We start from the raw sequence: 27,942 nt of genomic DNA, 5'->3' as shown, positions 1-27,942 counted from the left end.
TATGCATGCATCACTGTAGTATGATGACTTTAATTCTTTAGGATAAATACAGAGGAATGGTATATCTGGGTCATATGGTGGTTCCATTCCTAGTTTTTTGAGAAATCTCCTTAATTATTTCCATAGTGATTGTACCAACTTACAATCCCACCAACAATGTAAAATTGTTTCTTTTTCTCCACCTCCTCTCCAGCATTTATTATGTGTTTTCTCTATTAATGCCATTCTGACTGGGGGAGATGAAATCTCAGCATAGTTTTGATTTGTGTCATCCATTTCTAAAATTTAATTTTTTACACTCTGCTTATGTTAATAAATGGAGATGATCCAGGCCTTTCTCATTCTCTCAGAGACTCTAGAAGCAAATAAGCATAATAATTCCATGACTTAAATATTCTCCTGATGGTCCTTATTGCTGTCCACATTAAACTTACTGTCACTTAACAACAAAGCTTTTTACTAGCTAATTGCTCTTGAGAGCATTTCTTTCATTTGATATTTTTTTAATGAACACTAGTATTGTATGAGTCATGGTGCAAGGTTCAATAAAAATAAAATCAGCAGCAGCAATGTATATGTAATCCTTTCCCTCAAGAAACTTACTCTTCCCACAACATGATGGCATTTACCTGTACCATGAAGTAAAGAATTGAGTACTATTATTTTAGGAGCAAAACAATTATCTAAGGGGTTTTAAGATGGTGGAATAGAGACGGTCACTTTCCTGACTGCTCCATGATGTGAAATGAAGAAGGCAGAATGGCAGCTTCACAGCAAAGTGGGTAAACAAAAAAAGGGGGGGGGGTACTTTATTGGAATTTAATACTGGACATTCAAAGCAAATCAGGGACTCAGGATATTGGATATAATAAAATAATAAAGAAATCTCCAGCTCTATAGCCACTGCTGTTGCCAGAAGCACCAGCCAGAGCAGTGCCTCTGTGAGCAAAATGGAGGGTAAGGGAATTAAAGTAACTTGCATTTTAGGAGGCCTGAGGTGTCTGATACTGAGAGTTTAGAAATCAAAGACACTGCCCAACTAAACTGAAAGGCGGGATGCACAAACAATATCCTTGTGTGGAATGAAGCCCCCTCTCTCCTGGATGCATGTGGAGAACAGAGGAAGGAACCATTCTGCAGCAGCGATAGGGGGGCTGGCATCTGGGAGAGCGGATTCTTGGCAAACCCAAATTTGGCCTGAAATTCAGTTCTGGCAAACCCCCGCTGCGCGACATGGAGTATACCTAAGTGACCAGGAGAAAATCAAACATGGAGAGAGGTTTACATAGGGGACTACTGGTTATGGAAACCCACCTGACTCTTCCCCTCCCCCTCCAATCAAATAAATCAAAATGACAAGGAATTAAAATTATTTGTCTATAATAACATTGAATGTAAATGGCCTAAACTCATCAATCAAAAGATATAGAATGTCCTATCGAATTAAAAAAAAAAAAACAAGCCCCAACAATATGTTGTCTCCAAAAGATTCATCTCCTAGGAAAAGATATCCACAGACTGAATCTAAAAGGATGGGGAAAAATACATAATTCATATGGATCTTGTAAACCAGCAAGGGTTTCTATCCTCATATCAGATAAAGTGGACTTGAAGCCAAAGTTAATCAGAAAAGGCAAAGAAGGACATTTCATATTACTTAAGGGAATTATATATCAACAAGAAATAACAATTACAAATGGTTCTGCTGCAAACAATGGATCATCTACATACATCAAATAAACCCCCTCTAAATTTCAAGAATCAATGGACCACTACAAAATAATACTGAATGACTTTAGCGCAGCGCTCTCATCACTGGATAGCTCTTCCAAACAAAAACTAAATAAAGAAGTTGTATAACTGAATAATACAAATAATAATTTAGATTTAACGGGTGTATATAGAATATTTCATTCAGAGGTGACTGAATATACGTTGTTCTTAGCAGTTCATTGATAGTTCTTTAAAATAGATGATATTTTATGCCACAAAGCAATTCTTAGCAAATACAAAAAGAAACAATTAATGCCTTGCATTCTATCAGATCATAATGGAATGAAATTACAAATCAAAGATAAAATTAAAAAATAGAAGCTATTCTAACACCTGGAGACTAAATAATATGCTATTGAGAGACCAGTAGATAGCAGAAGAAATCAGGGATGAAATTAAAAAGTACTTAGAGGTAAATGAGAATAGTGACACAACATGTCAAAATCTCTGGAACACTATGAAGGCAGTTCTAAGAGGAAAGTTCATGGCATTAAGCTTATTCATTACTTGACTCTGGGGGATCTCAGGGGACCCCGAAGGACCCCAAGATTACTGCAGTCAGATGGCATCAAGGTCTTTTTTTAGGGGAGGAGCAATGTTTTTATGTGGGCAAATACTGTGGTCAAAAACTAGATGTGCTTTCTGGTCATACACCAGACAAAAACCCCTATATGTAAATCCTATGTTCATTTATTAAATTTAACTTAGAAGAAAGGCTTTGTATATGACAAAATATATGTAGAGCATTAGGCTATCAAATATACAAACAGCAAAGCATTTCAGATAGTTGGACTAAGAGATTAGAAGGCATAGGATATTATTGGTATGTGTGCAATTTCATAAATATTAAATTATGTTTTAGCAGTCCAATTGTCATTCCTGCATTCAATTATTTTTGCTGTTGCTTTATATAATATGTACCCAAGAATATTGCCTTAGAGCTGCAAGCTCTTTAAGGAAAATGTATCCATATATCCATGTATTGGATAGAAGAATAAAAATTGAACTTACTTTAAAAAAATAGAAAGTCACCTAATAAATAACCTAACATTACACCTCAAAGCCCTAGAAAGAGAAGAATAAATAAACACCAAAAGCAATAGAAGGCAGGAAATAATTAAAGTCAAAACTAAAATCAATAGAACTGAAACAAACAAAAAAATCACAATTCAATAAAATCATCATCAAAAACAAAATTTGGTTATTTAAAAAATAAATAAAATTGATAACTACACGCTAACAAAGAGAAAGAGAGAAAACTCAAATTACCAAAATTTGTGATGAAAAAGAAAATATCACAAAGAACTGAAATACAGATAATAATCAAAAACTATTTTGAAAAATTATACTCTAATAAATCATACAATCTTGAACATATCAACAAATTTCCAGAGACATATGACCTACCCAAATTGAATCAGGAGGACATAAAAAATTTAAAAAGATTAATTTCAAGCAATGAAATTGAAGATGCCACAAAAGCCTACCAACAAAGAAAAGCCCAGGAACACATGGATTCTCAACTAGTACCAATCCTCCTCAAAATATTCCATGAAGTAGAAAAGGACAGAAACCTTCCAAATTCATTGTATGAAGCTAATATCACCCTGATACTAAAACCAAAGATACATGGGGGAAAAATTTTAGACCAATATCTCTGATGATCATAAATGCAAAAATTCTAAATAAAATACTGACAAATTGCATATGAAAACTTATCAAAAAGATAGTGCACCATGATCAAGCAGGGTTCATTCCAAGGATTCAAGGTATGTTTAACATACAGATCAATAAACATAATTCATCACATCAATGGACTTAAATTCAATTATCTCAATAGATACAGAAAAAGCATTTGACAAAATATAGTACCTCTTCATGTTCAAAACACTAGAGAAACTATGGATTGTTGGAATACACCTTAACATTGTAAAAACTGTATATGCCAAACCCAAGGCCCGCATCATTCTAAATGGAAAAAAAAAAATTGAAAGCATTCTCTCTAAAAACTGGAACAGGACAAGGATGCCTATTTTTACCACTTCTATTCAACATACTCGTTGACCCCTTACTAGAGCAATTAGACAGATGAAAGAAATTAAAGGGATACAAATAGGAAAAGAAGTACTCAAACTATCCCTAATTATCTACAGTGTGAATCTATATTTAGAAGCCCCAAAAAACTTCACCAGAAAGCTTTATGAACTCATAAACTTATTCAGCAAAATAGCAGGTATTGGCACAGCATGGTATTGCAACAAAAATAGACATGAAAACCAACAGAATAGAAAGCACAGAGACACAATCACATAAATACAGTTATCTCATACTAGACAAAGACACCATAAACATACATTAGAGAAAAGATAGTTGATTCAACAAATGGTGCTGGGAAAACTGGAAATCCATATGTAGTAGCTTGAAATTGAACCCCTCTCACCCTGCACAAAACTCAACTTGAAGTGTTTCAAGGATCTAGGCATTAGACCAGAGACCCTGTGCCTACTAGAAGAAAAAGTAGGCTCAACTCTTCATCATGTCGGCTGAAGAACCAACTTCCTCAATAAGACTCCTAAAGTGCAAAATATAAAATCAAGAATCAATAAATAGGATGGTTCTTCTTGAATGGTTCTTTATAGCAAAGATAACAATCAAGAATGTGAACAGAGATCCTACAGAATGGGAGAATATCTTTGCCACTTGCACCTCACATATAGCAGTAATCTCCAGGATATACAAAGAATTTAAAAAAAAAAAACACCAAAAAGAAAGGAAGGAAAGAAGGAAGGAAGGAAGGAAGGAAGGAAGGAAGGAAGGAAGGAAGGAAGGAAGGAAGGAAGGAAGGAAATAACCCAATCAAAAAAAAAATGGGAAAAGGAACTAAATAAGCATTTCACAGTAGGGATGTGAATGGTCAACAAATATATTTTAAAAATGTTCAACACCTCTAGCAATTAGAGGACTTCAAATAAAAACTACACTGAGATTTCAGCTTGCTCCAGTCAGAATGGCAATTATTAAGAATACAAGTAACAATAAATACTGGTGAGGATGTGGGAAAAAGGTATACTCATACCTTGCTGGTGGGAATGCAAATTGGTACAACAACTCTGCAAAGCAGTATGGAGACTCCTTAAAAAACTTGGAAGGGAACCACCATTTGATTCAGTTACCTAACTCCTCAGCATATACCCAAAGAACTGAAAATCAGCATACTACAGTGACACAATCACATCAATGTTTATAGCAGCTCAATTCACAATAGCCAGGCTATCAAACCAATCTAGGGTTCCTTCAACTGCTGAATTAATAAAGAACCTATAGAATATATACACAATGGAATATTACTCAGCCATAAAGAAAAATGAAATTATGGTATTTGCCAGGAAATGTATGGAACTGGAGAGTGTCATGCCGAGTGAAATTAGCCAAACCCCCCAAACCAAAGGCCAAATGTTCTCTATGATATGCTGACGCTAACACTACAATAAGTGGGTGGGGGGAGGAGGAATAGAAGTTCATTTGGTTAGGCAAAGGGGAAGAAAGGAAAGGAAGATGGAATGGGAATGGGAAAGAAATAATGAATGGGACATAACTTTCCTATATATATGAATACATGACCAGTGTCACTCCACATCATGTACAACTACAAGAATGGGATCTTAATTATGATAAATTATATTCCATGTATGTATATTATGTCAAAATATACTCTATTGTCATGTATATCAAAAAAGAACAATTTTTTTTTAATTACCTAAGGCCAGAACGAAAGATAAAAGTCAGAGCTGGGAATTTGGCCACAGTTTGCCAGCCCCATAGTTCTACACTAAGGGCCATCTTGTGGTTCTAGAAACAAGATTCTTTTTAGTCTCTTGGATCACTTCTTGAATTTTGTCCCACTTTCCATTCTTTGTGACAAGGACTAAGTCCAGCAAGCCTTAGGCATCAGAAGGCGATTTTCCAGCCCCAAAAGAAGACACAGTCCCAGCTGCCCCTTATCCTTTTATTGCCAAATTTCCACCCTACTGTCTTCTCCAGCTGTGCAACTTATTTAGCCCAGGTGGTCCTAAGTATTACCTCATGAATTCTGATACACTAACTAGCCTATCCTAAGGGTATTCAATATCCTTCCTCCCAGGCTAATTCAACTGAGATGAGGCTGAAATGTTACAAATGGAAATTGACTCAAACAGAATGAAAACGAAAAGGATCAAAATAATTAATTGAGGCTTTATTTATACTGGTAAAACCTTTATAGATCTCCTTGACCAGAAGACACTGAAGTATACATGGCACCCAATTTAATTTCTTTATTTCATTTCTTCAACCCTGTCCTTGGTGTATTTAATTAGTGAGTGATAAAAGGTGGTATGGTTTGAAGATAAACCTCAGTTTTCTTATCTATTGTTTTATACCACATTTTTCACCTTATAAAGAGTGTGAAATGACTGCCCTCCATAGCAGACATTCATCTACAGCCTCTGGACTGAGGAGGTGTTTCATGATCTTACAATGAAAATATGAGCTTATACAAGTAGGATTAAGTTTCAGTTCAGATTTCCAGTGAAGCTGGGCACAGTGGTACAGGCCTGTGATCCCAGTAATTCAGGAGGCTAAGGCAGGAGGATCCCAAGTTTGAAGCCAGTCTGGGCAATTTCAGAAGGCCCTCAGTATCTTAGCAAGGCCCTCAGTAACTCAGCTTGACTCAGTCTCAAAATTTTAAAAAAATGATAATATTAAATGAACTGGGGATGTAGCTAAATAGTAAGGTGCCCCTGGGTTCAATCCCCAGTATAAAAAAATATATATCTTGGTAGAAATAGGTTTTCAAATTGCATTTTCTATTACACATGTAGAAAATGCAGACAGTAGAGTAGAAGACACTGAGAGTACACTATAGTCAGAGCCAGAGCTGCAGTACCTGGGTCAGCCCATAGGCTAATGATCAGAGACTAAGAATTCTCTGTAGATCCCAAAGTAAGACCTGGACAGCAATATCGACCAGAAATGTAAGAATCAAAGGGTACAAACATAGGACACATAGAAGAGCATCCATACCAAACTGACAGAGTATTTCCCTACCTCTGTTAGCCAAGATTTCTTATCAGGTAATTAGTAAGGCAACAATTTATAGTTTATTTTTGTGCATATACTGATAAAATGTATATATTTATTAATATAGGTTTTGATTAGTCGTTGATGGAACACAGGAACCCTTCTATTACTTCCGAAAGGAATTTAAAGAACTTTTTAGGATTCATCCTATCTTACATATTTGTATAGAGCAGCACCTAAAAAAAGTTCTTTAACTAAATTCCTCCTATTTTACTACTAGACTAATAGACTTGGTACCCAGAAGCATATTAAAAAGGGTTACAATTGTCTATAAGGAACAAAACATACATACACACACAAAAAAAGAAAGAAAAGAAAAAAAAAACAGAAAAGAAAAAACTAAAATAGCTATGGTTTAAGCAAGATTGAATTTTATTTCCTTTTCACACCCCCATGAACAATCTAGATCTGGCATATCCACCAGGGACCCAGTACCTAGCCATTTTTTATTATGAAGCTTCCAGCAGGTGATTGCTCTGGGATAAAACTCCATCTTCTGCCATGTGTCTGGGCATTTCATCAGGAAAGAATGACAAAGGAGAAGTCAAGGTATTATTATCCTTCTCTTTAAAGACATACATTTCATCTGCATCCTCTTAGTCAGAATTTGTGACATGACAACAACCAGCTGCAAGTGAGGATATGAATTTTAGTTCTCTTTTAGGCAGCCACAGTCTAGACAAAAATCAGAGGCTGTCTGCCTTAAACAATACCGACCTAACAGAGTGTTTTTCTGTTTAGAAGTAGCAGCAGATATCACATATGGAGAACTCCTCATATACCAAACAATTAACTAAATCCTTTTAAAATAGCTTTATGAGTTGAATGGTGCCAACACCCAAAAAAGACGTGTTGAAGCCCTAACCCCTAGTACTTCACAATGTGACCTTATTTAGAAACAGGGTCTTTGCATGTGTAGTAAAGTAGAGATGAGGTCCTTAGAGTGGGCCCTAACCCAATATGTTTGGTGTCCTAATGGAAATGAGAAATTGTGACACAGACATAGACATACACAGTGTGTGAAGTCAGGCAGGGAGGATGTGTGAAGACAGGCAGGGAGGATGTCAAGTGAAGATGTGGAGTTACAGTGGGACATCCACAAGCCAAGACATGACAAATTGCCCCCACACCACCAGAAGTGAGGAAGAAACAAGAGTCCAACCCTAAGGTTTGGGAGGGAGTGTGGCCTCACTACTACCTTGATTTGGGACTTCCAGCCTCCAGAACTATGAAACAATATATTTTAGTTGTTTTATGTCACCAACTTTATGGTACTTTATTGCTAGTGCTATAGAAAACTAATAAAATTTGGTTATTTCATTTACTTCTCATAACTATGACCAAGAGAAATGTACGTTGGTCTTCCCCTATTAGAAAGGAGTACATTTGAGACTAAAAAAGTTAAATAGCATGCCTCAATTCCTTGAACTTTGATGCAAACTTTTGACTCAAAGATTTTTCCAGAGCCTGAGCTTCTAATCTGCTGAATACTAGCTGAAGAATTAACCAAAAGTCCATTTTTAAAAGATCTATTCATTCTTTCTTAGTTTAGAGATTACATCAGAAAACTGAGAAGTACTATGAAGATTTTAGGCAATAGTATTATTCCTTTGGTCCCTCTGTAACACAATATTGTAGCCTATTGTCATGGTTTGGATATGAGGTGTCACCCCAGAGCTCCTGTGTTAACGCAGAAATGTTCAGAGGTGATATGATTGAATTGTGAGACCTGTAACCTAATCAGTTCATCCTAGTTTGAATGGACAGACTGATGATTACTGAGGCCTGATGGGGTGTGGTATCACTGGATTTGCACCCTGGAAGGGTGCATCTTCCCTGCATCCCCTTCCTCCTCCTCTTCCTCCTCTTCCTCCTCCTCCTCTTCCTCCTCCTCCTCCTCCTCCTTTTTCCTCCCTCTCTTTTTTCTGCTTCTTCTCCTCCTTGTTTCCCTCTTTCTCTCTGCACACATCCCCCAAGATGTTCTGCCTCATCTTGGGCCCACAGCAATAAAATTAGCCCAACATGAGGGCTGGGATGTGGCTCAGCAATAGAATGCTCACCTTGCATGTGTGAGGCACTGGATTCCATCCTCAGCACCACATAAAAATAAATAAATAAAATAAAGTTATTAAAAATTTAGCTCACCATGGACTAAACCTCTGAACCCATGAGCCAAAATAAAATTTTCATCCTCTCAGTTGTTCTTGTCAGATATTTTGGCTTCAACAATGAAAAGCCAACTAAGGTACTTAGCATCTAACCAGGATACTTTGGAGGATGAAAAAGATGCTATTTATAATTACACTGGAACAAGAAGTCCAAAAAGGGGTTGGGCAAGGCAAGGTTCACAGTTGCCGTAATTTTTATTCTTCAGTGCCCCATCCTCATCCTGACTCCTAACCAGGAATATCACTATAGTAGTTCCAACAATACAATAAAAATATATCAAAATACTTGAACATTTCGATAATAATAACAACATGGTGCAATAGGACTAAAATAATACTTACTGTAATATAAAAATCCCAGAAAAGTTACAAGAATGACTTTGAAAAATGATTAATCCATGAAGAGAAAGGATATGTTTTCATTATTTAGCTGAAAATATCTAAGCAAAAATCCAGACTCTCCAAAGACTGAGAATCCTATCCCTATAAAGTTAAGAAAGAGAAAGGTTTATATTGTTCGAAACTCTGCATACTAGTAACAGTAAGCCAATATCCCAATATTGTGAAAAATATCAAGCATCTGTTTTTTTTTTCTTTTAACAATACAAAATTGCTCCTCTTACAGAGACGTTTCCAAAATTAAGAGAAAATAAACTCTTATAAAGTTGTATGTTGAAAGTTATTCCCTTGAACCTACTTGAACAGAGTACCGGTCAGGAAGAACTTTCTAAATTCAAATTGCTATCCAGATACAATCGCCTTTGATTATTTCTAAGAAGGCAAGGTGTTCTTTGACGTCAACTTGCCTGGACTGCAACCAAATAATGAGGAAAAGCAATATTCCAATGTGGGCTCAGTATATCTCTATATAATTGTACAATCCTATAAAAAGTTCAAATTAAGTCTCTCTCTATTTCTGAAAGTCTGGTTTCCATGGCCCCTGGGATTAAAGCAGACTGAATAAAACTGATTTTGTTTTTGTTTTTGTAAGTGAATATGCACTTACCCTTCAAAAAAACACTCTATAATCTGACTAAACTGTAGGGTTCTAACACTTTAGCTGTGTTTACCTCTGCATGGGAGGATTGTTAGTGATTTTCTGGGTCCTTTTCTTTCTTCTTGAAAATTTCTCATTGAGAACATGGCATTTTTGAAATTACACTACATAACAATATTTTTGAAATTATACTACATAATAATATTTTTGAAATTATAAGAAAGGTCCTTTAAAGAAATATAATTAACATATGAATAGAATCACTGTTAAATATGTATGTGTGTGTATATATATTACTATCATACATATTATAATATCATGTATTTCTATCATATGTTTGTACATATGTATGTACATATAATTAGGTGTGTATATATACATATATGTGTATATATACATATATTACTTTGTATATGAAAAATATTCATATATTACTTTCTATATGTATGTGTGTGTGTGTGTGTGTGTGTGTGTGTATTATATTACTTTGTAACAAATAAGCCCAAACGTTAGTGGTCTACAAAAAACAATAAACATTTATTAACCCACATTTTTTGTGGATCAAAATTTTGAGAGCAATTTGGTTGGATAGTCTGGCTCAGTGTCTTTTATGACCCTGACAAAATGTTAGCATTTGTTAATTTGACAGTAGAGAGTGTGTCATTTATAAGTCTCTTTAATTTTTCCATGTTTTTAATTTTTCACAATTTTAAATAAATATGTATGAAAAAAGTCTCTTTTTTTGATAAATACTTGTATATGATTACCACCCTCATTGTCCCTGAAACTCCGCTCTGTGCAATCTGCCTCTGTGTGGTTGAATACTCTGGGCCTCAGTTTCATCATGTGTAATACAAAGAGGTGAACACAGCTAGCCCAGACATCTGGGTATGTTCCCTTTTCAGTCCCCAGATAGCCCTCTTTCCCTTTCTTGGTTTTCTTACCCGAATCTAGTAACAACCCATCCTCCTTTTCTTTACTTCTCCTTTTCTGAAGAGTTACCAGGAAGCATTTGATCAAGATTTGCACAATAATCAAGTTTGCTAAAAGTTCTAGGAACTTTTTTGGCTTTCCCCCCCTATTTATTTTCTAATGAATCCTTTTTTCCATTTCCACTTACCATTAAAGTCCTACATTTTCGTTTGCCATCTCTGCCCTAGAAGAGGTGTAGAGAGAAGGAAGAGCTACCAGGAAAGATGCTCCATGGAGCAGGGGTGCCACTGTGCTCTTACCTGGGCATCAGATCATAACCGTATAATCTGGGCAGGGCAATGAGTGGAACAAGTTGTATTCTGCAGCTTCGTTAAGAGTAGCTCTCAGTCATCCCTGTGGGAGGGGAGGAGGAGAGAGATGCAGAGTGGGTGGGGAGAGGGCTGCCCAGGTCAGAAACTTCTGCAGCATCCCGTTATCAGGAGGAGAGTGCTTGTGGCTGGGCAAACTCCCCTGGGAAACCTCCTGGGACTGTGAGGACCCAGAGTTCAGGTCTATAACACAGCAGTGGGTGAAGACAGTCTGGGCAGCCAGCTAACCGGCTCCCTCCAGCTCCTCCCGGTGCGCGGATACCTCGTGTGTATGCAAGGTGGTGGGGGAGGCTGGGCAGGCGAGAGCCTACTGCACAGCCCCAGAACCTTCCACTTGCTCAGGATCACCGCGCAATGGGGTACCAGGGACAGCCGCCCCTCATCCCGCTGCAGGTAAAACTGGCAACTGGGTCAGGCTCTGAAGCCAGTTCCTCTGGTTTCATTCATGCTACAACAGGTCAGCTACATTCATTTGGGGTTTTAGTTTAGTGAAAAATTCTGGTGGAGAAAACTATTCTCCTTAATCTGACTTAATCTGACTTTCTTCCTTGGAAAGTACTTTTCAATAACCTCTTTGTTTCACACAATCTCATTGCTGGCTCCCCACAGACTCTGTACTCTGGATTTGCAAGGATCAGCTGGGGCAGCTGCAAACTGACACTTGAGGATGGAGTTGTTTGCAAAGCTCCGCTGAATTACTATTAAACGTTATACGTTATTATCCTCATAATTAGTTTATTATAGTTTTTCATATTACTTATTACTACTAGTATCATGGTAGAATTTTGCATTGGATATTTGTCTGATATTTTCCAATTTTTCAAGGTAGTAAATATTTGTTTAATCACCATTTTAATCTATTAAAATAGAGAGATCTAGATGACAGAGAAACCCTTGTTTCTGAACACGAGCATTCAAGGAAATCTTGTCAGTCTGCTGCTGTTTTTAATGTTGTCAACTCGATTATAGGATCTGGTATAATAGGTAAGTGTTCTGTGTTCTGTTTGGTTTGGTTTGGGGTTTTAAATTAAAAAGATCAAATCTAAGACTCAATATACTGCTAGTATTCGTTGATTGTTTTTTAAAGGAGAAAGTGTTAACTAAGAAAATTTGTAATTTTCTTCCATAAAAATATTCCTTTATTTTTATCCCGCATTGTAAAAATATGCCTCCAACTATTTTATCCTGAGGATGGAGTTGAGATTCACACTCTTTCCACAGTTGATAGCATTCTCCACATACATGGTGGAGTTGCACAAGCAAGGGGCTGAATTTTGTTGTTTGTTTTGGGTACTGTGGGTACTGTGGGTTGAACCCAGGGCCCCTTTACCACTGAGCTACATACCCAGCACAGCACAGCCCTTTTAATTTTTTCTTTGTTCTTTTCTTTTCTTCCTTCCTTCCTTCCTTCCTTCCTTCCTTCCTTCCTTCCTTCCTTCTTTTTTTTTTTTTTTTTTTTTTTTTTTTTTTTTTGCTTAAGACCTTGCTACATTGCCAAGACGGACCTCAAATTTATAATCCTCCTGCCTTAGCCTCTGAAGTTGCTAGTATTACAGGCATATGCCACCAAGCCTGGGCTTTTTCTTTCTTTCTTCTTTTTTAATAGGCTGCCTGATCAATTGATTATATTGTCTGATTAACTTCTTTCTTATTCATGAAGTGTCAACCATTACTCAAATCACCTTCAAACCTTTTTTTAAATATTATTTTTTAAATATTATAAGTAGAAAAGTTTAATGTGAAAACATGAAAAATTAAATCCATACAATATTTCCTTATCTGTCTAAATGATGTTAGATTTTAAAGTGCAAACTTGTGATGTGTTCATTTTAAATATCATTTAATCAATAACACAGTTTGTTCATTGTTCTTAGAAGAGGAGCCAAATAATCAATTAAAATAAAGAAACAGTTCATATTTTCCCAATGTTTTTGAGGCAAGGGAAAAAGTGCATTGTATTATAGTAACAAAAAGCAGCTATTATTTTCAGTGTTTATTATTCTTTTCATTGTTTGAGAACATTCCATTTCAGAAAGGGCAAAGAAAACAAAATAGTGCAAACTGAATTTTTCATTGAGAATACAACTTTTTACTATAAAGTTTTAATAGGTTAATCTACTGAAAATTTTATGCTTATCTGTCTTGAGTTACTTTTCTTCCTTTTTCACAAGTTGAAGTTGATATGCTTCTTTATTTTACTTTCATCCATATATGGACATTTACTTAAAATGATATATGATTTGGAGGTATCTGAGATAAAGCAGAAGAAAGTAGAGGCAAAAATTTATGTAAAATTCTGCCTCTATGTACCATGGAGGTATGGCAGTTCTGTGTAGCAGAGTTCTGGAGTTAATTGCTGATGTGCATGCTTTAGGTTAACCCATGCCAGCAACATTTAAAATACTACTTAATTATGTTCAGCAGCCTTTTTAAATTATATTTTTCAGAAAATAAAACATCTGGGTATAAGCATTTAAATTATGTTTGTTTTGAATATTTTATTTTTCATAATCTAAAATAGTTCACTTTCTCCAAAAAATAAGACATAATTTTATATATCTCCTTTAGCTTCATAAAAAACACTTTTGCATTCACATTTTCTTCCTTTTTATCTATATGGTTGCTGCATTTTGATTCCAGGGTAAGTCTTTCTTAATATCCTATAACCCTTCTTTGTTCCTTATTATCCATATAAGAAAGGGTTTGGGGCCATTACTACCCATATATTCCAGGAATATGTCATCCTCACCCACATTATTTGTGAGAACTGGCATCTATTTTTCATTTTATGTTTTTTAATTCTTATTTCATCACCTCATAAATTTGCTGTCTTGACATGTCCCTAGCTTAAAAGTATTTTTTTCTGAAATAAGTATTAATACGTTACCATTCAATTTTAGGACTATATATTGCTTACAACTATGTCATAAATATATGAATTTAACTTAACATTATATACAGGAATTAGGGAAATTTCTGTATTTCTACATGTCTTATTAATGTGAGGGTTGGGGTGTTTGTGTTTTTCCAGGATTGCCTTATTCAATGAAGCAAGCTGGGTTTCCTTTGGGAATATTGCTTTTATTCTGGGTTTCATATATTACAGGTAAAAATGCTATATAATTGCTTATTGCTGCAACTTAAATTGTGCAATAATTCCTTTACACACAAAATAATACTCTGCAATTGAATTTCCTTATTAATTAAGAAGCATATCAAAGGATCCTAAAGAATTTAAGCATTATGTCTGAGGGGATTTACTTTTCATCCTAATCCTTTAAACAGATTAGAAGAAGTAGAAGAACATTATATATTACCAAGCCTAAATCCTATTCATGTGCCTCTGTCACTTCATCCAGAAAGCAATAGATGAGAAAGTCATTTCGAAGATTGATTAAGGCTAAGAAAAGATGATGCTCTCAAAGTTCAGGCAGCCAAACTTGAGGGCAGGTGCCTGTGAATGAGAGCCTGGTCAGCTGTGTTTGTGCAGGTCCACCTGGAAGCCCAGAGCTCAACCAGCAGGGTTTCCCACCTCCACTGCCCCCTTCCCACCCAACCCCTGCTCAGTGCTTGCCACTGCCTTTAAATGCAGCAATAAGGTGCTTCTAAATCCCTTCTCTTCTGCTCCCCTCTCCATGCAACATGTTCATTAACGCCCCCGTTTTGCCACTCCCCATCTAAATGCAGGCTGTATCACTCATAATCATCTACTCTTCCTGTTGTTTTTATCCCAGCCTGTCATCCAACCAGCTCACCTTCTGATAAACACAGCATCTTTCCTCCGCCTTAGGATCACAGAAAAAAAGGCAGCTGTTCTAAATAGACACCCCCTGTAATAATTACTACTGTGGTGACCACTTTGAGTGGTGACCCAGTATCCTACTACTAGCTAGTGCAAAAAACTCACTGTACCCTGTCTTCAGTGTGGGCCTGGGACTCAAGAGTTTCACCTTCCTGTGAGATTATGACTCCCACCCACACCCCCAACTACTACTGTCCTATAGCCATCAGCCCAGAGCTGACAGAAATCCAAAAGCCAGCCTCTGCCTCCCCTTTTACCTCCACAAGGTCCAATATGTGACATGGTAGAAGCTCCCATAGTTCTACAACCACAGGGCTGGGGTGCGCTGGTCTCAAGCAGGGACACATCCTTGCAGATTTGTCTTCTCTATCTTGTCCTTCTACTCCAATCCTCCTGGAGCTCTTGCCCCCAAACTTCTGTCTCAGCTTTGCATCTGGAAGCTCTGACCAACATTCTATCCTTTATAAAATCTCAGACTCCCAAGGCCAGCCCCTAATACTGCTATTTTTCCTTGAACTGAGAGGCAGTAAAGCATATAATAGATAGCAAATTCAAAGATGCAGAGTTATTGGACCCCTTTCCTCCCTGCCATCTTCTCCCCACTACCCTCTCCCAAGACCTAAACTACTTCCAATTCTACAGCTCTTAGTTTGTAGCTTAAAACTCATTACATGGGTGGCAGGGGACCCACAATTTTGTGCTCATTAAGATTTGCTGGTGTGTAAAATTTGGATTGCATTTATTAAAGCACATATCACACTAGAAAAACTCATTCAAGGATTTTTTTTTAATTTCCTGTTTCCCAGTCAATCAGCACTGACAAACAATTTCCACCCAGGCCTACAGTAGCTTAAATGCACTGTAAACATTTACATACACTGTCAATCAGTAGATAGAAAAGCCAAGCAATATATATCACCTGAGAATTAAGGACTTAAGGGGAATGAACAGCTTACTAAAATCGGATCATATGATACATGAATAAATGATAATGTAAGTGACTTTCAAATAATGATACATATATGACAATGACTATGAGTTGTCCTTTGCAAAATCACATACTACCAAGCTCGTGGAAATTACCAACTTATTCATGTACTTGCATGATTCAAATACTTGAATTATTTTTTATAAAGGATTATTACACAAAAGACAAATAATTAATAGGTTATGATTCACTTTGTTTCTTGGGCTTTGAAAGCAAAATCTACATGTACAATATAATTGTTCACATATACATAATGGTTTAAAAGAAAATTTGCCTGTTAAACAACTTTAATTCATTCATGGCTTATTTTTAAATGTGCCTATAATATATTTAAAGGGGGATCAAAATATTATAGTGATTGATACTTGAAATACCTTAAACTTTTAAGAGAATATATGTATAGCCTGTATTTTATAAGCAGACAAAAGCATTTATATTCTGTGGACTTAATTCTTAAAAATTGTTAACTTTAAGCAATACATTTTGAACTTTTATAAAACTCTCAATGTTCTCATCTCAAACATACAGTTTTTCCCCAAAACCTTCACAGCATCTGTGAAATTGGTTGCCTCCTCTCAGTGACTGAACCCCTCATTGGTTCTCTTCCTTGGCCAATAAGTAGATGTTCAGTTTTTTGTGCTTCTAGTGTCTGTCTACTTTCTGATGACTCCTGCTTATTGCTTAAGAGTTATCTTTCTAAAACAGCCTCATATCTGCTACTGCACCATTTTAAATTCTCCACAACCCTGTAATAATAACAAAAACAAAAAATCATTGCAATTAGATTCCTTCATGATTTGGTCACTGTATTTTTACTCTCATTTCTAATTACTTAATGACCTATCACTAATACTGTCACATTCAGGCCTTCTCTTTTAGCAATTCTGGACGATCTCATTCCCCACATGTAAAATATGCTTTTACACTGCCTTCCTGATGCTAGTTCTCCTGCCTGACATTCCTTTTATTCTCTACCTGGAAAAATCCTATCTTTTGTCCTGAAAGGCATCATTTAACTCTTCAGTGAAGTCATTCCTGGTTTTCAGTAAAGGAAATAGAATTAATTGCGATATGCTTTAGGCATGAATGATAGTTTAAAGTCTCATTACTAGGTCATTTATCACATTAAATGAGAATCAAATAGATGAACAATTAGCAACACTAGTATATTGAATTAATTAATTTTATCAAATGTATACAGATCATCAATGTGCTGGGCATTGATACTGCACCCAGTATAGCAGTGATGAATGATATCCATGCTGTTATAAGAGCTGGTGATGTAATATATTAGACAGATCAGAAAACACATAATTATAACACATCATGAAAATACATGGTGATTAACATAGCCTCAATAGAATAAGTATATTCTGGGAAGGAGGAGATGTCCACTGAGTGTTTATGGAAAAATGTAAGTTAGTAAAGAAAATGGATGGGTACTCTAAGAAGATGGAAATGTGATTCAGTATGGCTAAAGTGTAGGGTTGATGTTCCTAAGTGGAGAGAGAGGAAGTTGGAGAGGTTGCTCTCATGTAAAGATAGTAATTACCATTTCCTGAGGACTGGCTTTATGATGAGCATAATAAAACCACAATATTAAATCCTTCTGTCCCCATGCGGTAGGTATTCACGTCTCACTTTTATGAAGGAAGAAAGTGTGACTCCACTAGATTACAATGGTTTATGCAAGGTCTGCAGTTACTTGTGACAGAGTTGGGATATTAATTTAAGTGCATGGATTCTGGTTCCAGTCTACCACGTCCTGAGTCCTGAGTCTTCCATTTCTAGCAATGGGGAAATCAGCAATTTACCTAAACTTCTAAGCCTCACTTTTTTCATTTATCAAATTGTAATAATAATAACAACAACAATTTAGCATGATTGTGAGGATTAAATGAGTTAATATGCAAATCTTTGGGAAGAGGACTGGCTTACAGAAAAGCATTCTAAAAGTATTGGCTACGATTTTCTAGTTGTTATCACTAATATTCAACCCCCACAATGATTTTTTTCAACCACCATATGCAACCTGTTAAAAATAAATAAAAATAGCATAACTTTTCATTAATTTAGTTCGCCTCTTGTTGTGGCTTGAATGTGAGGTGTCCCTCAAAAGTCCACAGTTGAGACAATGTAAGAATATTCAGAGGAGAAATGATTGGGTTGTGAGAGCCTTAACCCAGTGAATTAATCCCCTGATAGAAATTAACTGAGTGGTAACTGAAGTGGTAGGGTGTGGCTGGAGAAGGTGGGAATTGGGGTGTAGCTTTGGGCTATATATTTGTATCTGGCAAGTAGAGACCTCTCTCTCTGCTTTCTGATCATCATGTGAACTGCTTTCCTCTGCCATACTCTTCCATCATGATGTTCAGGCTCACCTTGAGCCCCGAGGAATGGACATGGCTGTCTATGGACTGAGACCTCTCAAACTGGGAGCTCCTAAATAAATCTTTGCTCCTTTACAAGTTGTTTTGGTTGGGTCCTTTAGTCACAGCAGCAAAAACGATAACTAAAACACCTCTCTAACATATCAGACATTGTGTTAGACATTTAAACTCCATGATCCTTATATCATTCTTCAAGATGGGCATATTGCTTTGCTTCACAAAGATTCAAGAAGGGCTGCACAGATAAACACATATGGTTTTTCTGCCCATGAAAGAATTTTATTTTTATTCAAAGCACTAGTGGATATCCCTGGAGAGTTTAAAGCGAAGACTGATTAGATTTAAACTATGGTTAGATCCGTCTGGGGGAGGGGAGATGTCAAAATTGTACTGGGAACGAGTTTGGTGAATGGAAGAACTGTAAAGAGGTTATTGCAGCAATCCAGGAAAGAAATTGTAAGGCCAAAGCTCTATAATAAAGGAGGTTAGAGGTTAACAATTAGGAGATATTAGTCCATATTTATGATACAACAGTTAACTGGATTTGGGACCAAAGTTATATAGCAAGTAATGAATACTGAAGAGTTTAGGAGGAGTCTCAAGTTTTTGTTATTTTTCACCATTTGGAGAAGCATGGTTGAGGAATCAAGTTTCAGAACAAATACACAGAGTAGCATTTGGACATTTTAATATTGAGATGCCTATGAGATCTTGAAGGTAAGACTTGTATTAGGCAGCTAGATGTAGAAGTGTGGAGTTTTGAAAGATCTGAACTGGAAACACAAATTTAGGTGTTACTAACATGTGCATGAAAATTGAAACCAGGGATCTGATAAGGTCACAGGAAGACATCTTGAAGAATGAGCAAAAATCCCAGGGATACAGGGTTTGAAGCAGAGTCAAGAAACTGTTGAAAACCAGTATAAATGCCAGAATGGTAGGAGGACAACCAGGAGAAAGTGCTGTCACAAAGATTGAGGCAAGATGGATGAGTTAAAGGGAAGTGATAACTAGAAAGGGGAAAAAGTCAGAAAGAGCAAATGGTAATGTAGATTGGGGGAGGAGAAAAGAAATTATATTCATCAACTTGGAAACTGTTGATCTTGTGGAAAGAAGCTTCAATTATGGGGAGAAAATCAAGGTGGATAACCATACCACAGTGATTTGTATTTTCTAGTTTGTATTCTAATACTTTTCCAAATTACTTAGAAGATAAAAAGAAATTGCCATGATGGAAGTATAAGAGAGATAGATTAAAGAGTGCCAGGCCAGGGGCCACGCTGGTGGTCCATGCATGTAATCCCAGCTATTAAGGAAATAGAAGCAGAAGGATAGCATGTTCAAGGACCACCTGGATAATTTAGCAAGATGAGAACCCACTCAAAACAAAACAACAACAACAAAAAAAAAAAACAAAAAAAAAACAAGAAAGACTGGTGATGTAGCCACCCTGGTTTCAATCTCCAGTGACTCAAAAATATAAAAGGAAATAAAATAAAGAATCAGTACCACACCTTGTACATGTCTTTGTACTCAATAAAGCTATAGTATCCTTCAGTAAAAAAATAAAAAATAAAATAAAATCAATCAAGTTAAATAGAGAAAGTAAGTTTTAAATGTAATTTCTATTTTTTTAAAATTTTTATTATTGGTTGTTCAAAACATTACATAGTTCTTGACATATTTCATACATTTGATTCTATTTTTAACTTTGATTCTAAAATTGGAACTGGAATTCCTAAAATGTGAATTTTTAAAATATTCTTAACCATGATATATAAAAAATCAAGTTACTTTGTTATAAAACAAATACTATGAATCTCCTAAAATTTATTTTCTAAAATGTCTATAGCACGTCCATTCTCAATATTTACACATTGACTATGTATGAAACTCTTAAGTCCCTGTGTTCTGTTGCTTGAAGAGTTGTCACATTATGGTAACAGTGGTTACATTGTTGGTTGGAAAAGTAAAATGGAATCCTGACACATTGACTCCATCCAGTCTGTATCCCTCTTCTATCCAGTTCACTGTCTGGATATGTTAAGTGCATATGCAGCCTGATTAAAAAAATATGTCACTAAAAACATGACAGTTCATGAAAGGTAATTATATATATAATATTATATATATAGTCATGATAATGCTGTACCATTAAACTTTAAAAAAACATTCCCTTTATCTCTGTGATAAGTCAAAAAAAAAACTATTTTTATCAAATGTATTTTGACATTTGTTTAATTGGTATTTTATTTTCCACAGACTTTTCCCTTATTTTGTTGATAAAAGGAGGGGCCCTTTCTGGAACAGACAGCTACCAGTCTTTGGTTAACAAAACCTTTGGTTTTCCTGGGTATCTCCTCCTCTCTGTTCTACAGTTTTTATATCCGTTTATAGGTAAGATGATTATGAAGATGAATACTACAATGATTTGTTTTAAATAGTTACTTCTGAATAAAAACATTTTAATAATCATTTAAGAATCATTAAAGAAAATTAGCAGTTGAAATATTTTCCAAATTAAATGTTTACATCTTCACTATTTTTCTCCTTATTTTCTGGTCCTTTTGGTCAATTCTCTGAGTGTTTTTCCAAAATAAAATGACATTGATTTTTATCTAGTTAAGGTTGGGCTTTTCTTATTTGGCAAAACTATAGAATGTTTTGTAATTAAAAGTGAAATGAATGAGAGACATAACAAATTTCTTCTAAGGCTCAATATATTTTTTTCTTTGTTGTGAAACCCTAAGCATTTGTAAAACGATGTACTAGACAAACATGCTATCTAAGATTTCTATGACAATGGTGAAAATGCTACCTGGCACTACTTTTTTTTTTTCTTAATTATTTTTGGTTGTAGATGGACACAATACCTTTGTTTTTATTTATTTATTTTTATGTGGTGCTGAGGATCGAACCCAGGGCCTCACACATGCCAGGCATGTGCTGTACCTCTGAGCCACAACTTCAGCCCCTACATGGCACTTCTTAAATGGTTAAATGTTAATAGAAACCAATGCCCAAATAGACTTCATTTTTTAAATCATTATCACAAAAGTTATTGTCCAAATGTCTAACTGCATATGTTTCCACAAAAGGTCAACATTGTATTTCTTCCAAATGTCTTACAATTTCAATTGAAGGAATACTTTGGTGCCTTCAACATTTACTATTATTATTCCTCACTTTAAGCAGTACATGTATTCCTGAAAAAAGGTTTTGAAACTGAACTTTAATACCAAGATAAATTGCATTTTAAATTTTAAATGACTACCAGAACTCATTATTTAAAGGTGTCCTGAGGAAAATCTATTTATAAATTGAAAATATTTTTGTAATATAAATTGATATTCTGCCATAAATCTGTTGAATAGTTAATTTAAGGTGGCTAATATTAGTAATTACAATATATATTTTAAAAGGTAGGATTATGTCAATTCTTGGAAAGTAATAACTGATTACATTGAAAATATTCAAGATGAGATGTGTGGTGGTTTATTAATGACTATTATTTTAATTATATTTTTAGCTATGATAAGTTATAACATAATAGCTGGAGATACTTTGAGCAAAGTTTTTCAAAGGATTCCTGGAGGTAAGTGAAAATAAGACTTTTGAAGAATTAAATTGCTTTATTTTATATGGTTATATATAGTTAATGTATTTCATTATAATATATAAATAAAATATTTGAAAGTGGAAGACTTGGATTACTTCAGATATCTTGCAGTTCCCATGATCAATGTTGATCCTAATTTTTGATCTATTTTTATACATAGTTTTTATTTAGCCAATTAAAAACATTGTCATTCTTCACATACTTAGAATAGTCTACATTTTAAATTCCTTATGTTTCATATCACAGCTCTGTGGTAACATTTTTCACATCCTATTTTTACTATATCTTTTCTAAAATAGTTTCCCAATTATTTGTATCAAGCTATAATTTAATACAATAAAATTAATCCTTAGGATATATTCTGTGAGTTTTCACAAATGTTTATAGTCATATAATCACAGCTACAACAAAATACAGAACCTTTCCATCACCCTCCAAAGTTCTGCCCAACTCCCTCTAGTGAAAAGCGCCCTCATCTCCACCCTTGGCAACCACTGACTTGGTTTCTCTCCCTGTCTTTGGCTTTTCTTCAGAATGCCATGTAAATGACATCATACAATGTGTATCTTTTGAGACTGGCTTCTTTTTCTTGGCAGAGTGTGTTTTAGATTTGTCTAGATCTACAGTTGTATCAGTAATTGGCCTCTGTAGGGGCTTTCCATTTTATGGATATACATAAGACAAGTGTGTCTTTCACCCAAGAGAGGGACATTCTCATTATTTGCAGGGTGGGATGGTTACAAAAAAGTTGCTACAGTATTCTCAAGCAGACCTTTACAACATGCACCAGGATCCCACTTCCTGTTCAACATTTCACCATATCATGGTTATTAAGAATAATTCAGAGACCATGAGTCTATTTGCTTTGAAGAGCAGAGAAACTGATTAGGGAACTACCAAAAGAATATGAATATGAAATTTTATAAATTCATTTCAGGCCTTGGTATACCCGTAAGTTATTTTGTTTTTGTAATTTATTTCTTTTTTTTTCCCCGGTCACATAGATGTTTTATTTTTTAATTTTTTTAAATTTTTTTATTGGTTGTTCAAAACATTACAAAGCTCTTGACATATCATATTTCATACATTAGATTCAAGTGGGTTATGAACCCCCATTTTTACCCCAAATACAGATTGCAGAATCATATCGGTTACACATCCACATTTTTACATAATGCCATATTAGTAACTTTTGTATTCTGCTACCTTTCCTATCCTCTGCTATCCCCCCTCCCCTCCCCTCCCAACTTCTCTCTCTACCCCATCTACTGTAATTCATTTCTCTCCTTGTTTTTTTTTCCCATTCCCCTCACAACCTCTTATATGTAATTTTGTATAACAATGAGGGTCTCCTTCCATTTCCATGCAATTTCCCTTTTCTCTTCCTTTCCCTCCCACCTCATATCTCTGTTTAATGTTAATCTTTTCCTCCTACTCTTCCTCCCTGCTCTGTTCTTAGTTGCTCTCATTATATCAAAGAAGACATTTGGCATTTGTTTTTTAGGGATTGGCTAGCTTCACTTAGCATAATCTGCTCTAGTGCCATCCATTTCCCTGCAAATTCCATGATTTTGTCATTTTTTAGTGCTGCGTAATATTCCATGGTGTATAAATGCCACATTTTTTTTATCCATTCATCTATTGAAGGGCATCTGGGTTGGTTCCACAGTCTAGCTATTGTGAATTGTGCTGCTATGAACATTGATGTAGCAGTATCCCTATAGTAAGCTCTTTTAAGGTCTTCAGGGAATAGTCCGAGAAGGGCAATAGCTGGGTCAAATGGTGGTTCCATTCCCAGCTTTCCCAGGAATCTCCAAACTGCTTTCCAAATTGGCCGCACCAATTTGCAGTCCCACCAGCAATGTACAAGAGTACCCTTTTCCCCACATCCTCGCCAGCACTTGTTGTTGTTTGACTTCATAATGGCTGCCAATCTTCCTCGATTGAGGTGGTATCTTAGGGTGGTTTTGATTTGCATTTCTCTAACTGCTAGAGATGGTGAGCATTTTTTCATGTACTTGTTGATTGGTTGTATGTCCTCCTCTGAGAAGTGTCTGTTCAGGTCCTTGGCCCATTTGTTGATTGGGTTATTTGTTTTCTTATTGTTTAATTTTTTGAGTTCTTTGTATACTCTGGATATTAGGGCTCTATCTGAAGTGTGAGGAGTAAAAATTTGTTCCCAGGATGTAGGCTCCCTATTTACCTTCTATTTTTACATATGTTTAAAATCATTTTCATTTAGGGATAATTTATATTATTTCAGTCATTTTTTTATAATTAACTGCTTGCCTATTTAGTTGTGTGACCAATGTGCTACTTGTATCTCCAAACACTAAATATTATTTGTTGTATTTTAGTTGATCCTGAGAATGTATTTATTGGTCGTCACTTCATTATTGTGCTTTCCACGGTAACCTTTACTCTGCCTTTGTCCTTGTACCGAGATATAGCAAAGCTTGGAAAGGTAAGTTTTACATATTAAATTGATGTAGAAATGAACCTTGTTACCAGCATTAATTTTGTTGATCTAGCATCTAGTTGGCAAAGTTCTTAAGTACAGTACTCTTTTTAGTTTCTTATAGTGTTTTTGTGATTATGCTAGAATAAACCATGGTTGAATCATTAGCTTGTTTGAGGAAACCAATGGTTAAGTAGTTGATGAATGTGAACTAAATATATTCTTTGTGTTTCTTTTTCAAAATAGATACCCTAAGTGGTATCAGACAACAGGTATTAAATTTAGAAATAATAAAGAACTATATTTAAAGCAAGTTTCAATTATTGGAAAAGTGTTCCATATTTAAACAATTCAAAACTAAACTAAGCATCACAAAGAAATGAGAAATGGTTGAAGAGGTAATCATGTTTAACCTGATTTAAACATTATGCAATATATAGATATATTGAAAATTGTGTAGTACCCCATTAATACATACCACTTTTATGTTTCCATGTATTAGCTAAAATTTTAAAAATAAAATAAATTAACCTAGTAGCAAGGATGAATCATTCAATGGCACAAAATATTTTTATTTGTAGATTATAATGTCTTTTATGCCTTTTTCCATTCAGTAAATTTAAATGTCAATGTGTTGATTCATCACTTGTTGAGAATTTGGCCAATGTTTTATTCTTTTTGCTAAAGATAAATACTGAACTCTTTCTAGGGAAACCAAGCACATAATTATTGTACTCATCACATAAGCTTATTTGCATAAACTAGACTTTCTGACTGTATTTTATACCCTTGCTCTCAAGGAATATTTATATTTTTCCCAAAATATCATTGGTGCTGTCTCCATGATTCTATGCATTCTGATGAAGAATATTTTAAAGGACTATTTATATGATACTTTTATATTCTATTTCAACAATTCCAACAATTGACCGAATTTTACTTTTCAAAGTAAAATTTTACTTTTCATACCCAGTGATGAATTCTCTCCTTCCACTTAAAAGTGAGGGTAGAGACAGTATTCAAGAGTATTCTGGAACTGCAAGGGAATGATATTGGCCAAGTTATGTTGTTATATTGGTTACATTGTGCGGATGTACAAATATTTAACAAAGAATCCCACCATTGTATACAACTATAATGCACCAATAAGAGGGGAATAAAAAGGTATTCTTTCCACCATATCTTCCATCCTTAACAGTCATTCAGAAATAAATAAGAGTACCAAAATGGGATTTATGTGTGTGTGTGTGTGTGTGTGTGTGTGTGTTAATTTTCTGAATGATAGAACTGTTTTTCATTTTACATGTTCAGTGTAGACAGAAATATTATCCAAGAACAGAAATCAAAGTCCTCATGAAAATAAAGCTACTGATATTTATTCTACTATTAATATTTGAACATTTCCCTCCATTTTTAAATTTTAATATTTTATTTATCCCAATATGTCCAAAATATTATTTCAATATGTGAGCTATATGTTATTTTTGTATTTGTTCAAATTAGTTAGACATGACAGCAGAATGCATTTTGACACATCATACATAAATGGAATATTCTTCTGATTGTACATGGTGTAGAGTTATACCGGTGATGTAAACATATATGCACATAGGACAATAATGTCCAATACATTCTACTATCCTTCCTATTCCCATGCCCCCTCCCTTCCCTTTACTCTTCTCTGTCTAATCCAAAGTACCTCTATTCTTCCCTACCCTTTCCCCTTGTTTTATATTAACATCCACATATCAAAGAAAACATTTGGCTTTTTGATCTTTGGGACTGGCTTATGTCACTTAGCATGACATTCTCCAGTTCCATCTATTTACCCATAAATGGCACAATTTCATTCTTCTTTAAGGCTGATATAATAATTCATTGTGTATATATACCACATTTTCCTTGCCCATTCATCTGTTGAAGGACACCTAGATTAGTTTCATAGTTCAGCTATTGTGAGTTGAGCTGCTATAAACATTGACATGGCTACGTCACTGTACTATGCTGATTTTAAGTCCTTTGAGTATAAATCAAGGAGTGGAATAGCTGGATCAAATTGTGATTTCATTTCAAGTTTTCTGAGGAATCTTTATACTGCCTTCCATAATGGTTGCACCAATTTGCAGTCCCACCAGCAATGTGTGAGTATACCTTTCCCCGCCACATCCTTGCCAACATTTATTGTTGCTTGCTTGTATTCATGATAATTACCATTCTGCCTGGAGTGAGATGAAATCTTAGAGTAGTTCTGATTTGCGTTTCTGTAATTGCTAGAGATATTGAACAATTTTTCATATGTTTGCTGATCAATTGCATTTCTTCTTTTGTGAAGTGTTTGTTCAGTTCTTTAGCCCATTTATTGATTGGGTTATTATTTTTTTTGGGGGGGGGTGTTAAGTTTTTTGAGTTCTTTATATATCCTGGAGATTAATGCTCTATCTGAGGTGCAGGTGGTAAAGATTTTCTCCCATTCTGCAGGCTCTTTCTTCACGATCTTGATTGTTTCTTTTGCTGAAAAGAAGCTTCTTAGTTTGAATCCATCCCATTTATTGATTCTTTTTTTTTTTTAGACAACTTAAAAACAGATTTATTTTGGCTCATGGTTTCAGTCTTCTGTCAGTTGGCCCATTGTTTTTTTTTATATATTTTTTTATTGGTTGTTCACAACATTACAAAGCTCTTGACATATCATATTTCATACATTAGAATCAAGTGGGTTATGAACTCCCATTTTTACCCCAAATACAGATTGCAGAATCACATCGGTTTCTTGATTTTACTTCTTGCTCTTTAGGAGTCTTGTTAAGGAAGTCAGTTCCTAAGCTGACACGATGAAGATTTGAGCCTATTTTTTCTTCTATTAGGCACAGGGTCTCTGTTCTAGTGCCTAAGTCTTTGATCTACTTTGAGTTGAGTTTTGTTCAGGGTGAGAGATAGGGATTTAATTTCATTTCGTTACATGTGGATTTCCAGTTTTCCCAGCATTATTTCTTGGATAGGCTATCTTTTCTCCAATGATGTTTATTGCCCCTTCATTTTGAGGATTTCTGCTTGATTTCTTTTTAGAATCTCTTTATTGTAGTGATCTTTCATCTCCTAATATTATCTCTGATTTCACTCCTTATATCATCCTTTACATTGCAGATCAGTTTAACTATGTACATTCTAAACACCTCTGACATTTCTTCTACTGCAGTGTCAATGGATTCTATTATTGGAGCATCTTGGTTTGTGTAGGGCAATTTGTTCTCTTGTTTTTTCATGTTGTTTGTGTGTCTATCCATTTAGCAGTGTGGATTTGAGGCAATACAGTTTCTATCCTGTAAAC

At 35.2% G+C, this 27,942-nt stretch overlaps 1 protein-coding gene across 1 annotated transcript in view; it reads left to right on the top strand.

Moving 5' to 3' along the window:
• Positions 1-11,711: 11,711 nt before the first annotated feature.
• The window catches only part of SLC38A11 (solute carrier family 38 member 11), a gene marked incomplete at its 5' end in the record, with an annotated part of 51,863 nt that continues 35,632 nt past the window's right edge, over positions 11,712-27,942 (top strand). Inside the window, 6 exons of the mRNA XM_081261851.1 lie at positions 11,712-11,750; positions 12,227-12,341; positions 14,389-14,463; positions 20,800-20,934; positions 22,067-22,132; positions 24,514-24,620. Coding sequence (XP_081117977.1) covers positions 11,712-11,750; positions 12,227-12,341; positions 14,389-14,463; positions 20,800-20,934; positions 22,067-22,132; positions 24,514-24,620 — 537 coding nt within the window. The remainder of the gene's footprint in view (positions 11,751-12,226; positions 12,342-14,388; positions 14,464-20,799; positions 20,935-22,066; positions 22,133-24,513; positions 24,621-27,942) is intronic.

This window comes from Spermophilus citellus (assembly GCF_964194105.1).
Source record: "Spermophilus citellus genome assembly, chromosome: 11".
Classification (NCBI taxonomy): domain Eukaryota; kingdom Metazoa; phylum Chordata; class Mammalia; order Rodentia; family Sciuridae; genus Spermophilus; species Spermophilus citellus.
Note: the sequence above shows the minus strand (reverse complement) of the source record. Positions and strands in the feature narration are given on the sequence as shown.